This window comes from Lampetra fluviatilis, chromosome 7 (assembly GCF_964198595.1).
Source record: "Lampetra fluviatilis chromosome 7, kcLamFluv1.1, whole genome shotgun sequence".
Lineage (NCBI taxonomy): Eukaryota > Metazoa > Chordata > Hyperoartia > Petromyzontiformes > Petromyzontidae > Lampetra > Lampetra fluviatilis.
Window position 1 is genome coordinate 1,832,194 of NC_136281.1, and position 17,795 is coordinate 1,849,988.

The 17,795-nt window shown below is 45.3% G+C and overlaps 1 protein-coding gene across 1 annotated transcript in view; it reads left to right on the plus strand.

Moving 5' to 3' along the window:
- The window catches only part of LOC144933401 (palmitoyltransferase ZDHHC17-like), a 39,532-nt gene extending 22,010 nt beyond the window's left edge, over positions 1-17,522 (plus strand). The window contains exons 8-17 of the mRNA XM_078858122.1: positions 840-965; positions 2,367-2,509; positions 4,828-4,928; positions 6,813-6,934; positions 7,727-7,789; positions 8,764-8,857; positions 9,515-9,598; positions 15,131-15,294; positions 16,013-16,107; positions 17,302-17,522. Of these exons, the coding sequence (XP_078714248.1) occupies positions 840-965; positions 2,367-2,509; positions 4,828-4,928; positions 6,813-6,934; positions 7,727-7,789; positions 8,764-8,857; positions 9,515-9,598; positions 15,131-15,294; positions 16,013-16,107; positions 17,302-17,317 (1,008 nt within the window). The 3' untranslated portion in view covers positions 17,318-17,522. The remainder of the gene's footprint in view (positions 1-839; positions 966-2,366; positions 2,510-4,827; positions 4,929-6,812; positions 6,935-7,726; positions 7,790-8,763; positions 8,858-9,514; positions 9,599-15,130; positions 15,295-16,012; positions 16,108-17,301) is intronic.
- Positions 17,523-17,795: the final 273 nt, after the last annotated feature.

A 17,795-nucleotide genomic window follows, 5' to 3' on the forward strand; every position in this document is an offset into this window, starting at 1 on the left:
GTTACAGACAGACAAATCTAAAGCATGAATGCTTTCAGCTTAAGTTTGAAAGTGTAAAAAAAAACTATTTATATTTGTTGACCCACATTTATCTCCATAGTCTGATCGACAAGTACAACTTAATAATATTTTAAATGCTTCATGCTGTCTACCAGCAAAACGTGGACCATTACGACATTTCACATTGATCTCTGCAGAACCGAGCACTGCTTAATTGTCGAGTTCACTTCGCTGTGCACACCTGTGTAGTGAGCGACTTCCGAGATACAACGTGTAGAGGGCTTCTTATTTATTTCTCACACTTCAGGCACAACCACTGGGCGACATATATATACATGGCTACGCATGGCTGACCCATCTACACAGCCCCATCTTCAGCGTCTAACGAAATAGCTGGCTGACTAACAAAGCGACGACGAAGATGGGAGCCGTGCAGAGGATCGGCCATGTGGCCGGACGATGAAGAGAGATGACGGCGAAGACAGAGACGGCAGCCAGGACCCGGACCCCACGACAGCCCCAAACCTTCGGTCACGTCCCCCTTATATACTCCTCGGCGTGGCCAGGCCCCGCCTCCGGCCACGCCTCCTTCTAGAACCTTCGAGCAGCTTCCCAGAGCTTCCCAACTGACCCCGCCTTTTACCTTTAACCCAGTTACGCCCCCCTTCTAGTTGGTTATTATATAACGCGCCCATACTCGTGATTACCCCTCCTGGTCAACAGATGGTACCCTGTCACTCTGGTCAACAGATGGCACCCTGTCATTACATCTGTGCAAGTGCCCGTGTGTGTCCTTAGACGAGGCGCGATGCCCCCTCCCGCCCCTCCCGACCTCTCAGGGTGAAACGCCGTTGGCGATGGCCGTACGGATGAAGGCCTCTTTCGTGGCCCGGCTGCTGGTGGAGGGGCGCAAGACACGAGGCCTCCACGGATCGCGCCTTATGTACGCACTCAAGTCCCGCAAGGCGAGTTTCACGCTGGGGAACGTGCGCGCAGCTTGCGCTGTGTTTGCACGCGCACAAGCACCCGCGTGTGCCAGTGTACGCGGGTCGCCACCTCTCGGGTACAAAAAAACGGTGTATATCACGGGCAGAAGAATATCTCACAGTTCCAGAAGAGGGATGAACTACACGCTACATGTAAATGTATTATGGTTGCCACATGTCCTTGGAAAACCAGAACAGGTGGCAACCATAGCAGGTACTCAGGGGAGGCAGTGAGAGCATTATTAGAATGAGGCGTATAGACAGATTTGCACATGGCTGAATTCAGTAAGCATTGTTTAATAATGGAATGATTAGAAAAGATAAAAATACTTCACAATAAATCATTATTTAGGTGCACAAGTATTGTTTTCCTGCCATTGTTTAATCTTGCACATTCAAGGGCTTGCACATTAATGCAGTGTAACCAATCTTGATATGAAGCTTTCGTGACTGCAGGAATCCATACTCTTTAGTTATTTCGGTAAAGTCACGTAGGTAGAAAATAAAATAAATCATGACGTTTCGATCGCAACACAAGCGGTCGTCCTCAGGCGGAAAAAATATAATCCAGCAGTGGAACTGCTGAACCAGCGAGAGAGCAGTCAGAACAAGAGGTTATATATGTGGCGATGGGCAAGCAAGCGGGGTCTGAACTGGAAAGGAATTCTTATTATTTTATACTTACGTGACTTTACCGAAAGAACCAAAGAGTATAGTGTAACCAATGTTTAACATTTCGATTTAAAGCTTTCGTGACTGCAGGGATTCATCTTCTTGGTTCTTTCGGTAAAGTCATGTAGAAGGGAAATAATAAAATAATAAAAATAAAACATAATAAAATAATTCTCACGACATTTCGGCCACAACGCAAGCAGCCATTCTCAGGTGAAGAACAGGTCTGTCGGGAAGAAAGTTTAACAGTTCAATGATCTGCAGGTCATGTTTGGTGGAGGAGTGATGTGTGGGTCCTCCCACCTCTTACGAGACATCATGCAAGCCTGGAAGAATTGGCCAGTTTTCCACTAGAGGCCCTTTTGCTGGCAGTGGTACCAGCAAAAAATAGATAGCTCAAATGGGATAACCCTGGGGAAAATATAAAACATGCTTAAGGAATATGTGGCTGTTCCAATCTTGAATTTGTTTCGGGTCAACGTTGTGTTATTTTTCATCTTCATCTTCTTCAAGCAATGGCTATTAGTACCCAGCCAGGGTGACCACCATAGCATAAACAAGATGATCATTTAGAGAATGAAAAACACCGATTCTTACACAAGTGGTTCGTCTCGTGCATCGTGAGCTTAAGAATCGCTACTAATCGATGCCACATCATGACACCCCCGGTGTAAACATGAAGTGCTATTACCTCCTGGGTGCATGCAGAGTCTAGGCATGGTGCTGGTGTGGCTCCTTGCTGGGCTGTCGTTCGGGCTCGTGGGCGGCGTGCTGACGTTGAATTCTGAATCATGGCTGCTGAAAGGCACTCTGCTGTCTGCCGTGTGGGGGTCCAGTGCCTTAGTCACAAGGTACCACGATGGCAAAACATGCACCCCTCAGGCTTACTACCATTTTACTCACCACGGCCTTCTACACTCATCATCCATATCGCAAGTCACTGGAGTGCAATGAGAAATCGAGGCAACTTCTTTCACTTCTATCTATTCACCTGTTAAATACTCGCATTTATCCACAACTTTTCAATGGCTATTTTATAGTATGTTTATGGTACATTAGCACAATTATTGAAGGTGGCCTGGGATAAAAAAACATCTAAAATGTTCGAAATAGGCACAAACAGAGGTGATCGGTTGGAAACTCGCTGAGGAACAGAAATAAGAACATGTGGCTTCGAGATATCTGCTCCTCCTGGTGCAGCCAACTCATTGGTCCAGTCTGCAGCCTTTCCTTTAGCACCATGTACTCTGCAAAGCCCAGTTGCTATGCTTCAGTTACCTGACTGATCCACCAAGCCCGGCCACTGCAGTTCATTAACACATTCCTGCGGAGGGAGCTGGTAGGAACGTTGGGTTGCTCGGTCAATGGCCAGGGTCAATAGCGGCGTGGTGTATTCCGCAAATATGGCCTACTGTGAGGGCGGGCACAAGCCGGCGTGAGTAGGTTAAACGTTAAGTTTTATAAGGGCACCACGTGGTGACCAGCCCCTCCCCTCCCCACCCAGCCCCACCCCTCCCCACCCAGCCCCACCCCTCCCCACCCAGCCCCACCCCTCCCCACCCAGCCCCACCCCTCCCCACCCCCCACCCAGCCCCACCCTCCCCACCCAGCCCCTCCCCACCCTCCCCACCCAGCCCCTCCCCACCCTCCCCTCCCTACCCAGCCCCACCCTCCCCTCCCCACCCAGCCCCTCCCTCCCCACCCTCCCCTCCCCACGCAGCCCATCCCTCCCCACCCAGCCCCTCCCTGCACGATGGACGGACACAATAATCCCCTGTGGGCTGGTGTAACCAGGAGGTTCCTACCAGTAATACACACATAAACTGTTTCACCAACCATGCAGCTGCCAATGCTCAGTTCAAAGTCCCAAGACTACACTCATTGTAAAATCAGTTGCAGGTGCTGCCCAACTGGTTTATTCAGGGTGGCAAGAGAACGTACAAATGACACAGAACAAATGAGAAACAATTCAATGAATTGTGACAATTTAGTGGACGGAGAATAGTTGCCATGGCTACAGCGTTACCCTACCGCTGCCTCGGTGACCTAGATCACAACATGATCTCGCCTTCTCAGCCAGCTGTTATTTGTATTCACTTGTACAACATAGTATTTAGTCCGTCGACCTCTTGACTTTCCCGATTTAAGTTATCAATACAAGTATTTTGCACCTCTGATTAGCACGGTTGGATACGTACGGTGCGAAATAAGTTCAACATAAAGGTATATACTGAATGCGAAATAAGTTCAACATAAAGGTATATACTGAACCAGTTTTGATTTTCAGGGTCTAATCAGCAGTCAGGCTTGTTAAGTGAATACTGCTGGGCTTCCAGATGTTTTTTTATCTGGGGCATTCCACATAATGCTCCATAACAGGACATAATATATTTGCATAGTTTTCTTTCATGTTCACTGCTTTTGCTGAAAATCATATCAACTTCAAATTTAGTTTGTGTGTTTTTTCATACATGACTTTAAAATTACCATGTCAATGCACAACTGCACTCGACTGCCTCACGATATTTCCACTTGCATTTTAGGCGAGGGAGGGCAAGGGGTGGGTAGAGGGATTCCGGCCTGTGCAGCCAAACCACTGCAGTTCCTTTTTGCTGTGCTGTCAGCTTTTTTGGCGAGTAGAGAATACAAACTTACCACGAATAAGTTATTGTACAGCATCTAGATTCTTGCTCATCGAATACTGTAACAGAGCCATTTGACTCCAATCTTCAAATATCGTGTAAAACTATGGTGTGCAAGGTTGCCAAAATAAAAACGGGACGTATCGTGGGAAGAAGGATTTCTCACAATAGCGGAAGAGGGGAGAACTACGTGTCCATCCTTGATCCTGAGCCAGTTTTGCAACAGACTTAAAATAATGTGTTATTTCACAGAGCTTACTCTGTGTGATCAGTGCCCATTTGTGATGGACTGGACTCAAAAGAGTGCGCAATAACTAGCATCTGGACTTACTTAAAAAGTGCATTGCTACACAACTGACAAGAAACCGGGACCAGCCTAAGCAAAACCGGGGCCGTTATCTTCCTCTGGCATTACAATGCCGCAGGCTTCCCCGAGCAGCTGCCTCAACAAGGGGACAGGCGGCAACCCGAACTGTGTGCAAAGACTGTGCGAATATTTTGTCTCTCATCTCAGTGATATTTTTCAGGTTCCTGTTTTTCCAGGAAAGCCAGAAGGTAGCGCAGCTTGCTGCCTTCTCGTCCACCATGCTGTGGACGCACTTCACGTGGTTCTTTTGGCTGTGGCCTCATATCCTTTGTGTTTTCACCCACAATGCACCGCATTTGATTTTGGCTGTTTATATGTTTTTTTCCATCTTAGTAGGTCAACCAACACTGGACACGGCTAGCTGTTGTCGTACTCTTTTGTTCTTTCGGTAAAGTCACGTAGGTAAAAAATTCAATAAATTAAATGAAAACAACTAAATTAAATCACGACGTTTCGGGCGCAACACAAGCGTCCTTCTTCAGCTGGGGACAACGTCGCGAAAGCACAACCGCTTAAGTGTGTCACAGCCATCTCTGAGACACACTTAAAAGGTTTGTGCTTTTGCTACGTTGTCCCCACCTGAAGAAGGACGCTTGTGTTGCGCCCGAAACGTCGTGATTTAATGTAGTTGTTTCCATTTATTATTTAATTCTTATTTTTTCCCTACGTGACTTTACCGAAAGAACCAAAGAGTATGAATCCTTGCAGTCACGAAAGATTCAAATCTACAATTAAAGCTGTTGTAGTGTTTGATGACAAAAGCCTCTTGGTAAAATGATCGCATTCGTATTGAAAGGTCTCAAAAATTGACAGCACGCGTGGCTCTCAGCACAGAAATGAATTAAGTCGTCCCGTCAAAACTCATGCCTCTCACGCCTGTGGAAGAGCTGAGGGCGGTGCGAGATGCAACGTCCAATGCACGACACCTCGATGGCCACTTCCAGTCTCGGCAAAACATCGCTGTGGCGTTATTGCACGCAGAGGAAGCCAATAACGGCACTTCAAGGCTGCCGTCGTGTATTTGAGTGCAGAGATGCATTCATGTATTGCCGGCGCTCTTACATTGACGCGGTGATGTCATTTGTGGACGGGTGGCAGTTTTGTAGCATGCGTTACACAACCACGTGTGACGATGTCAGCAGGTATGTTACCATAATTGTGTGATTGTTAGCGCAAAACAATAAAAAAAACAGTAAAATTATGCTTATTGGAATAGAATGTGCAAGTCAATTAACAACGCAGAATCATACTCTTCATACTGTAGGATTCCGATGAACTATGAAGTGCTTTTTCACAAATGTCCAGCATGGGTAGGTCAGAAAGTTACAACGACAAACAATATGAAAACATGATAGGAGTGCAAAGTATAGGAAAGGTAAGCAAGTCACTAATATATGTGTGTTTATTTTACCAGGTAAAGCACACTGAGTTATTAGCTTTTTCAGAAAAATTATATTGCATGGGGAGAGAGATGGAGGCAGAGAGGGATTGATGAAGTGGGGAGGAGGATCCATGGTGGGAGAAATGGATGAGAGTTTGGGAGTGGTGAAGGCTGCGAGTAGAGGCAAGGGGGAGAGAGAGCCATGTGGGAATAGTCAACTCTCCTCCCGACGCTTGGCATGCATCTCTCAGGTTTGTGGCGAGTAAATCAACGTAACCTCATCACAGGTAAGTAATCAGAGCATCTAGATCTTCGTGCCTCTAATAAATGTAACTGATCCATGGTAATTCGGGATTCACAATTAATAATTACCTTGTAACCAAGATCTGTGCTGCATAACATCGGACGCCCATGAAATAGAGCCTAAAAGCTTACACGGCCCTTCCCGCTGAATTAAGTATAATGTAATTAAAATCTAAATTTAAAGGGTTATTTTCAATATGTTGTAGAGTCATTTTACACGTTCCACACACTTTCATAAACACTTTGTCGGTGCCGTAAACATTTTATTGGACCCCACCAACTCCAAACATAAAAAACGTGGTGGCTGGAGGTGCCCGGAAGCCAGGGTTTTTATAGAGTGCTGAACACATGGTGCTCATTGGCACGAAAGAACAACCAGTTAAAGCTTTATTTAGCTGCCAAGCGGCATTTGTATTTCCTTGCGCCTTCACGTGAATTGTTTCTTTGACGGCCGTGTGCACACGTGGGTGGCGCTTGGTCCCAGCCGCTGGCCGTGATTGTGAGCGGAGCGGCATTTTACTGCCTCGCGAAGGTGGCACGCCCTCCACCCGGCATCGCCAGGAACCAGCAGGAGCAGAGACAGGTCTGCACACGTGCACCCAACACCGTCTCGAACGAGGTGCGCGCGTGTGCCCGCGCCGCGTTGGCTGGGTGGCTCGCGGGGGTTGACGCTCGTGTCGGGGGGCACCGAGCTGCCGTCAAATCCTGATTTCAGCCACCCGTGAGTAAACCGGGCCTCAGAGTGAAGCTGCAGTGGCGTGGAGATCAGCGGCGCAGTGGTTTGTGTACTGCGATATGAACCTGCTGGCCTGAGTTCGATTCCTGGCCATGGCTTAGTGCAGAGTTTATTGATACCTAACTTGGTCCTGGGAACCCCTCTCTCACCCCCCTCATTTCAGTAGTATGGTCAAATGATACGGTGTAGGGACGGCTCCGTTAAGCAGTGGATGTATAACTGTAAATTATCGCTTAAGGTTATTCCTGAGTAAATGCCGACAGTCCTCGCCCCCCCCCCCCCCCCCAGAAAACACCGGCTCATTATACCGGGCTCGCGTGTTTACCACGATCAAACCATAAAAGGTTACAAGAGAGTGGTGACACTCTCAGAGCTGATTTTGCGTCAATGTGGGCAAGTTTAATTGTGCGCAACAGGAAATAGGGTAGACGTGCCGGTCGCAAAGGAGCGCAGAAGGTGGAGAGAATTGATTGCTAAAGCATCACTGGTTCCCCCACGAGCTCCATGGTTATGGGACTGACGACGTTGATGATGATGGTGAAGATGGTAAACTTGCCGTGCGTATTTTCAAATTGATGTGTATTTGTGTTGGTGTGTTTGTGTGTTGCATTAAACTACGATTGCGTGCGTGGTTTGCAGACGGTCATCAAAATGGCTGAGGCTGGAACATTCACGGCGTCCACGTATTGCATAATTTGCCTGGTATGTTCACCCCGAACGGTTCAGTCCCAGCATGATACTCTCTGCTCTCAGTCCTTCGCTTGCTCAATCCTTAACTCCATCCTTCACTCTGTCTCTTGACGAGGCTGAACGCTGGGCGGGCCAGCGATGGGAGCGGGGGGACACTTAGCGACCTTGAATAAGCAAAGTGGAATGTTTGGCTGAGCTTTATAAAGCACATTTGGGGCCCATATGAGAAGAAACGTAAGGCGAGAGTTGGGTCAATCAAGGCCACTCACTGCCGAACTTCCCGTCTCAGTCATGGCATAATTACAGGGCTCTACCGGGTACTCCCTGTGGAGGGCGGCCAGGCGAGCATGGCATCCGGCTGTGCTGTCATTGCACAAACACAATCTTCCCATCACGATCTCCCCACCGGTTCTCCCTCTCCACGTGCAATTAAGAGTGGACGAGTACCACATGCTTGTTATCCATTTCAAGGTGGGGTTCACAAACCACGAAAAAAAATCTGCTCTCCCAGAAACCCAAACTGTTTTACTTAAATCATCAAGCCTGCTGAAGAGGGCGCCTTCAGTGACGATCAGCATTTATATAAATCACGGGAGAGGCAATCGGGGTGGCGCTGTGGAAGAGTGTGACTCATTTACAAGTTGTGAGGTCAAATCCCTGAGGGCATCATTCCTCTGGGGTCAATAAAACGCGTACCACTTTGTGGGAAATCGACAGTGGTGGTCTAATGAATGGACCGATTCCCATACCGATTTGTGAGATTTTGACCATTGCCTCAGGACCGACAATAAACATGACCCACCGCACAACGTTCATTGGTGTACCGAACATATCTGACATTTTGACTATTTAAACTATACGCCGGCTCCTTAATTCTTACATGTTATGTGGCTGCAAGATGTTCATTCGCACGCCCTGCTTTACTCGTGTTGGCGTGCGTCACGTGACTCGGCGCCCCCCCTTGTCTGCTGCGTTTCACAACCCAGGCACCCAGGCCCCCCTTCTCCAAGCACTGCCCCATGTGTGGCAGATGCATCGAGGGCTACGACAGCCACTGCTGGTGGATCGGAAACTGTGTTGGTGAGTGCGGAGGAAGTGTGAGGTTCCTCCACACTTTGTTGTATTTAGTTCCGAGTCTTAGCCTAGTTGACGACAGCCTGTGGAACTTTAGTCAAGTCTTAGTCTGTGGATTTATGTAGTAATTCCCCTTCGTCTAGCCAACTTAAGCAGTCAAAACATTTCGGCAGACAATATTATCCCCCACCCCCCCCCATTCCACATATCATCACGTCCGCCAATCGGCGTTCACGTTAAATGTATTTATAAAACGAATGATCAATTATTGTGTCCCTCAGAGCACTGCTGTTTCAAATACCATTGCTAAATTATCTTGGTCTGCGCCTTCGTTCAGCCTAATTTATTTACACCCACTTAGAGCTATCGTTGACTAAAGTTAAAATAGAACGTTTTTTACGAATGTTCCCACTACAATTTCACTTACAAAATTAACACCGGTGTGAAGTCATGGACACATCGCAGTGCGGCACCCAGTGATGCTCTGATTGCAGATAGGACATGTGCTTGCTTTACGCTCCTGCTGCAATTGCATGAGCTTTGCTCAAAAATGTGGGATTTATTTTTAGATGGAAACGTTTCGTTGAGGTGAATGTGGACATTAAAATTGTGTGTCCTGGTGACGAGGGATAACTAACATGCTTGTTTGTTTGTTTGTGTTAGGTGCAAAGAATTGGAGGCACTACTTTGGCTTGATGCTGTCTTCACTGGCATGGTTGACATGGCTCCTTGGGGGATGCGTCTTTTGTGAGTTGAGAAAATTCTGTTGAATGTGTTACATGCTTCTGCACAAAATGTTCTGAATTAAACTGCGAGGTCCTGTGTCGCGTCTAGATAACACAACGGTCGCTGGCGTATATTTTAAGTGCATACAAGTTGATAAATGTTTATTTTCATGGAAGATTTACTTAAGGTGTCCAGCTCAAGCTGGTTGGTCGACAGTGACATAAAATCACAGAGCAAGTTACATCGGTAGATAAATGAAACAATCGCGTGCAGAGTTGAACAAAACAACAGGATAATGTAGAAAGACAAATATCAGCAATAGTTAAACATCATACAAGGGAGGCGAAAGGTTGATGAACAATTTACTTGACTTAGAGTACATATTGATTCGAATAATCTGCGTTGTTATTCCACCTTCCTATTTGAAATCCAGTGCATGATGTGTTGCCCGTGCACGGGCAAACATTGCAATTCACACACACGAGTGACACGATGTATACAAAATATTAATATGGGTGCAAGTTATTGTCTCATCCTTGTGCCACATAACATTCCCCAACTCTGCCACATTGAGTCGATGGATAGGCGTTGAAATGGCCATAGCCAGTGGTGCCTGCTGCTGCTACTGCTGCTGCTTGTGTTTGTTTCTTGACGTAACGAGCGCAGGATCCCGCGCGTGCGCGCGCCCCCGCGTGGCGTAGAGGCGGCCCTTCATCCGTGACGCGTGACGAGTCGGAAGGACTCTCTGGTGGCTCGAGCGTGATGCGCTCTGTGGTCACAATGAAAGTGGACTGCGATGGAATTACCGATCTCACCGATATTAGCCAATCCAATATTACTCGGTCCGTGGATCGATTCGCAATGAAATCGACGCAACGATTAACCACGCAAATTATGATTTTCCCAAATAATTTTGATGCGCGTAAATTGTGGGTCGGCTGAGCGCAATCGATACAATTGATCTCGATTAATGATCCGCAATGACCATATGTGGGCAAACACACGCCCGGTTCCTTCCGTGCATGGGAGAGGGCAAATCTCTGATTAGTTATTTTGTCGGGTGTATGATTTTATCATATTATGGTGCCTCTTGAACCAAGAGACTGTGATCGGATCATTTTTCCTCGTTCCATCGAGTGCATCTTCACACACCGCAGAGTCATGAACGGTTGGTTCATCGTCGTCACTCTGCCTATGACCAAATTGCACCCGGAACTAGCCCAGTCTCGTCAGATCTCGGACGCTGAGCAGTGGACAGTGCGTGGATGGGTGTCCTGCAACCATGCACAGAAGGTTGCTACGGGGCTACATGGTGGGCAGCAGAGGGCAGTGCAGAGACATTCAAGTTCAAGTTCATTTATTAGGTATAGCCCTGTGAGCCATTCAGCTCTTGAATCGGGTGCAACCGCAACAAACAAAAAACAAAAACATGAACAAAAAACATCTTAAAGTGAATATGTGACTAAGTGCAAACAGAAAATCCAAGAAAAGACAGCAAAATATTGCAGAAAAAACACCGTACACCAACGCTGTGTGCAAAAATCCCAGTGGGATGCAAGTCAAACAACAACAACAACAACCACAAGACAGCTTAGATTAAGGCCATCAGTCTAACTCTGTACTACAACAAACAAACATGGCTAAACCAATACACTTTTCGAAATCACCAAAATAAAGCCATGAAAGCAATGAAAAAGCAATCATAGGAACTGTGACAGAATTTTCACAATAAATGGCATAAACAACATGTACTACCAAAACCCTGCAGCCATAGCTGGCTGCATGAGTCACTCCACCTTTAAGATCAGCACACTAAATCAAAACACAGGTCATACTTTGTAGCGATCATCCGGAGCGAAACATTTTATTTTAGGTCACTGAATAGCACTGGCAGCTAGGGGTGTACAACTCCTCTAGAGCAGTTTTGAGTGAAGATCTCATAGGTAGTGACTCAAGTTTCAATTTATTGGCAACAGCATTCCAGACCCTGGGGGCATCAATAGCAAAGGACCTTCCTCCAGTATATGTACGGCAATAGGGAATATTAAGCTGGTAAATGAGTGTAGACCTTAGGTCAAATTTGTTCTTTGAAACAGAGATGAGATCCAGCAGGTAATCTGCAGATTCTTTTGCAAGTACATCATGAATAAATAAGATCTGGTGCACAAGCCGTCGAACATTCAGAGATGTTAAGTTTGACCCAATGTAGAGGTCACAGTGGTGAGTCCTATATGGGCAGTTCAATGCAAATCTTAAGGCCGAGTGATACATTGAGTCAAGCTTCTTCAGTACAGTACTTGGGGCTGATTTATAAACAATGTCACAGTAATCAAGTAGAGGCAGTATGGTAGCTTTAATCAATTCCAAACGGAACATAGGGGGGAAGCAGTGCTTGTGTCGATATAGAAAACCAATTTTAATTTTTGTCTTTTTCCCAATATAATCAATGTGATCTTCAAAATTCAGTTTTGAATCCAGGATGATCCCAAGATACTTATAGATCTTAACTTGCTCTATTTGATCATTATTTAAGGAATGTAATTTGGGGAAAATAACTTCCCGCTTTAGTCCTGGTGAGAAGCATAGCACCTTGGTTTTGGCAGGATTTAGGACTAGTTTAAGAGCAACTAGCTGATGTTGTAGTTTGTTGAAATCACTCTGGAGCTTAGCAATCACGTCATCCGGAGAGCGGCCAGCAGTAATTAGTACCGTGTCATCTGCAAAAAGATTTACCCTGGAATAATCCAGTTCAGTGCCCAAGTCATTTACATAAAGAGAGAACAAGAGGGGGCCGAGAATGGAACCCTGTGGAACCCCTTTTGTTATCTTAACACTGTTTGACCTCCAACCATCTGTGAATACAGTTTGGGTGCGAGAAAAGAGGTAATTTTTTAACCATTTTACTGTGTTTTCGGAAAAACCGAGGCAACTTATTTTACTAAGCAGGATGTTGTGGTCTACTGTATCAAAAGCTTTGGACAAGTCAAGAAAAAGACAGGCGCAGTACTGCTTATTATCAAGGCTACTGTAAATGTGATTCATAGAGTCTAATGCAGCAGATGTGGTGCTGTATTTTTTTCGGAACCCAGATTGTTTTAGATGTAATAGATTGTTGGCGGACAGGAAACTGATAATTTGGTAGTTCAATAATTTTTCAAAAATTTTCATCAACGGGGACAAAATTGAGATAGGTCGGTAGTTATTTGGATCATCTTTAGGGCCCCCTTTGTGAAGTGGACGAACATAGGAATGTTTCCATTCTAGAGGAACTGATGCTTCTTTGATGGACAGGTTGAAAATATGGGCTATAGGTTTGTATATTAGGTGACCAACACTTAGTAGAGCAAAGACGGGAATACTATCTGCTCCGGTAGAGGAGGACCCTTTGAGGAAGGACAGTTGTTTCAGAACATTACTTTCGTGGATTGGCTGAAAACTAAATTCGCTTAATGTTTGGATAGGGGTGTAGGAATTTGCATGAGCAGGGGTGACTCCCAATAGATTATCAAATAGGGTACCAGCTTCAGAAAAATGAAGGTTAAAATTGTCAACTATTTTTTGGGGATCTGAAAAATATTCCCCATTTCGGTTAAGCTGAACGGGCAGATGATCTGTTTTGGATGCCTTTTCGATACATTTGATTGTTTTCCAGAAAATCCTGGCATTTCCATGAGATTCAAGGAGAGTAGAAGAGAAGTAGTCATTTTTTGCATGCCGTATTTTTTTGACGCATCTATTCCTTAAAATCCTGTATTCTAGCCAGTCATTAACCAAATTACTTTTCTGAGCACATGCCCAAGCCTTGTCTCTAGTTTTCATGAGTTTTGTAATCAAAGGATCAAACCATGGTGGACGATTGCCTTTAGTTTTAAATTTAACCAACGGAGCATGTTTGTTAAGAATTTGTAGAAACGTGTACCTGAAGGTCTCCCAAGCCGTAGTCAGGTTTGGAATATCACAGACCTTGTCAATATCCGAGTGAAGCACATCATTAGTAAATGCCTGTATGCTGAAGTGTCTCATGGAGTGCTTCTCAACCAATTTAGGGGGGGCTTTGTGTCTGGCTGATGATCTCACCCCAAAAATGAATGAGTGATCACTAAGGTTATTACCTAGAACACCAGTCAGTGCGAAATTGTGAGGGGCATTTGTCAATAGGACGTCAAGCAGAGATGACTGTCCCGGATTTTTTAGGTTGGGTCTTGTGGGGACATTTATTAATTGAAACAGGTTAAATTCATCTGCAAAATTTGTGGCCACGGCCGGCGGGTTTAGCCAATTCCAATTTAGATCACCCACTAAAACTATTTCACCTTTAGGGAGGCCCCCAAGAAGCTCTCTCAGTGCAGATGCAGCTTCAACATCCTTACCACTAGGCGGTCTATAGCAGCACACTACCAATATGTGTTGATTATTAGGGAGAGTTATTCTGAGAGCCAGACCTTCAAAGCAACATTTTTTAAACAAGGAGTGAGCTGGTGAACATGCAATAGTATTACGAACATAGATGGCAATTCCACCTCCTTTAGATCCTCGGTCAAGCCGAAAAAGGTTGTAGTTGTCAATCGTAATCTGCAAGTCATTGACGGCAGGAGTGAGAAATGTTTCTGTTAGGCAAAATATGTCCGGGTCAAGATTTGCTACTTCTAGTTTTAGTTGACTTAATTTAATCAAAAGCCCTCTGATGTTGACATGTAGAACACCAACACCTTTTCTGCCAGAAAAATCTACAGAATTATATGAGTTCTTTACATTTGGGCCAGGATGAAGCTCAATACCACCCAGAAATAAGAAAAGTAGAATTAATAGTTTGCACAGGTATTTTCTGTGAAAGGATGAAGAGCGACGAACTTTGGACGAATAGCAGCAGCTCGCAGATGGTGTTATTTTTAAGAGCAGAATGAAGTTTGGAAGGAGTGCTGGTGAAGTAATGGGACAAAGATAGGGTTTAAAAGGATACAATGATGGAGTGTAGAAGTGTCTATAAGTTGTTTCATTAGCAGTTGTATTGCACTTCTACGCTCCTACATATGATCCCCGCCATCAATTCACACTGACCAGTGTGGTGGTACAATCATTTGTCAATCCACTGATGGATGAAGGCCTCCACACGCCGTGTCGGTCACAGGGGTTGTTTGGCCATGCTTTGCCATAATGGTGAGGGTCATTTGATGAAGTGGGGTTTGTGGAGCAAGCAACCATGACCTGTTTAAATATCACTTAGCACTGACATTAGCCATGGCTAGGAATCTAATTCAGGTCCATAGGTTCGTGGTGCAGTGCACTAACCACTACTCTACGGCTTCACAAATGTACTACGTCTTTCCCCAAGTTCTTCTAACCTTTCTCAATTCAAGAAACGTATGAACACATCTATTACGCCTTGAATAGTGCTGTTTATTGCTGGGTTTTTTTGGGCCTTTGGCCCTGTGCTCAAAAACATAGATTTGAGCAAAAACATGTTGACCCAAAAATGTTTCTTAAAATTACGTATTATACCACATCCAGCCGCATCATTTCTCAGAAGTGTTGAACGCAGGGGGGGTCCCTCAGTCTGGAATGCAGAGTGTGGGGGTTGGGGCCCCTCAGGGCCGGACGGCACGTGGAACCGAGTGGCGCGCATCACCACCTGCTCCCCGTGGGTCACCTGGACCGCCTTCAACGCAGCCTTCCACATCATGTGGTTGATGACTGCGCTGAGCACGCAGCTCTACCAGGTTTGTCCGTGGCGTCGTGCGTGCGGCGAGTCGCGAAGGCAAAGTGGGCGAGAGTGGCCCGCGAGCCACGCCGCCGCCTCGCGCGTGCCGTGCCCGCCATCAGAGGCGCTCGCTAACAGCACTCGCCCCAACAGGCATACGTAGGCTCGAACGGGGGATCTTTGTTTTGGTGTGCTTCAATGCGCGCACGAACACATGCAGGAGTGCTGGGGGAACCTCTCATTGGCGCCAAATGTAACCATTTAATCACAAACCTTAATTGCAGCTCATTCAGCGTGTGCTCTTCAGACTAGATCTGAGATATTCAAACTGCAGCCCGTGGACAAAATCCAGCCAGCGATGTAACTGAAACTTACGACTGTATTGAATACAGCTATCCTCAGCTTTAACATTAAGTGAACATTAAATGAACAAATATATGCGTGATGTGATTTAAATCAGCGTATACATAGCGAAAGCTTCAGTCACATGGTGCGATTGGGTTGATGTCGGCGTGCCTCAGTCCGTTGTAAGGTTCATTGAATTTACTCGACAATAGTTTGTGTTTTAAATTGAGTTTATCACATCAGAAAGGATAACATTCTCCACCAGTTTGTGTTTTTAAAAAATGTGACCTTTTTACCAGTATCAAATTAAAACCTATTCTTATTTTTTCATACGTGTGTTGAAAATCGTTTTGTAAAGCTTCCTATCCGATCCGACTTTTTATACTTGACAGATATTTGTTCTGAGGATGACGGTAGAAGAGTACGTCAGTAAAAAGAGCTGCCACCATGAGCACGGGACGCATCCCCACATGCCACCGCTTCACAAGTGAGAACACCGCTCCGCTCATTCGGGCCTTGTCGCTCACGTCGTATGCTGGCCGTGGTCCCGTTTGTTCTACAAAATGGAATCATTAACCCGGTTCATTGTGCTGTTGTTGGCCGCTGAGCATGCTCAGCGACCACGATATTTTTAAAAAAATGTGCAAGTAATCCAACCACTAAAGCATTCACACCTGTTCTCTCTGAAATAAATGATGCCTGTGCATTTATACAATATAATAGTTCGTTTTGTAAATCATCTGAATGCAACCGGATTTCACATAAATACTGTGCATTACGGAAACCGTTTGTCAAGCAACCATGCAAAGTGCCGGGCATTGCATTGCAGTTTCCACCAGACTTTTGTGCAATGTGCAGAGCTGGCCGAGAGAGCCAAAACCGTGGGGGGAAGTACACGAGCACAGTTGTTGCTCTCCGAGCCTTCTCGTAAATCACCACGGTCATTGCTGTTGTGTATTTAATGTGGCGGTGCGCACAATGGGGCGGCCTCACGTCACAGTGTGAGCCGCTCGCCCAGACTCTCAACTTGTTTGCATAAATGATCCATTGCAAGATGTAACTTTAACACGTAAGCTTTTGCGACCAGTATTATCCATGAGGTTTTTGGGTTAGATTGCGTAAGTGTAAATGTGTCGTTATACCCGCCAGCACCCGACACAGCCAGTTAGTAAGGTTTGTCACGTAAACAGAACGTGCCAATTCGTTACTAGTACAACACACCGGTTGTGTTCAAAGGTAAACCCACAACATTAGCAATTTAATTCACAAGTACCTCTTCTTGGTTCTTTCGGTAAAGTCACGTAGAAGAAAAGTAATAAAATAATAAAAATAAAACATAATAAAATAATTCTCACGACGTTTCGACCACAACGTAAGCAGCCGTCCTGAGGTGAAGAACAGGTTTGTCATTCAGACGCTGTCTTTCCGACAGACCTGTTCTTCACCTGAGGACGGCTGCTTGCGTTGTGGCCGAAACGTTGTGAGAATTGTATTTTATTATGTTTTATTTGTATTGTTTTATTATTTCCCTTCTACGTGACTTTACCAAAAGAACCAAGAAGATGAATCCCTGCAGTCACGAAAGCTTTAAATCGAAATCACAAGTACCTGTTGAACATGGTCGTCAATGTATCGTATCATAATAATCCAACTTTTTTTGTTTCACTGTTTGAACTTTTAGAAACAAAGAAAAATGAAAGTGCTCACTCAGCCATCGTCGTCAGGCTGTTCTCTGTGAATGTTCACGTGGTGGCCTTCGAGGGTCCTCGGTGAAGAGACCTAAATCTTTCTGCCTGGAAGAAGTCGGTACCAGGATGTTGAGTTGGAAATGTTACTTTACAAAATTGCCAATGTAATGATTTTGTTTTTATTGTTGGTAATTTAATGTCTATAATGGGCTCATAAATCTGCTAGGTGGCTTATGAATTGAGAGTTATGTAGTTGCCTTGGGTTTTTGTATCTTGTTAATTAAAACTGAAAATCATTACATTTTTCGTTGAGGCTTTATATATGGAATGTTTGTTCTCTTTTTACACTTTTATAATCGTGCAACGAAATCGACAGACACGCAGCCACACTTCTATGCGATGGACATTTACGAAGCTTGCATTGCCAAGTCAACTTGACACGATGCCCTCAGGACAGATATTGAAGAATTTGCAACAATGTCACGCG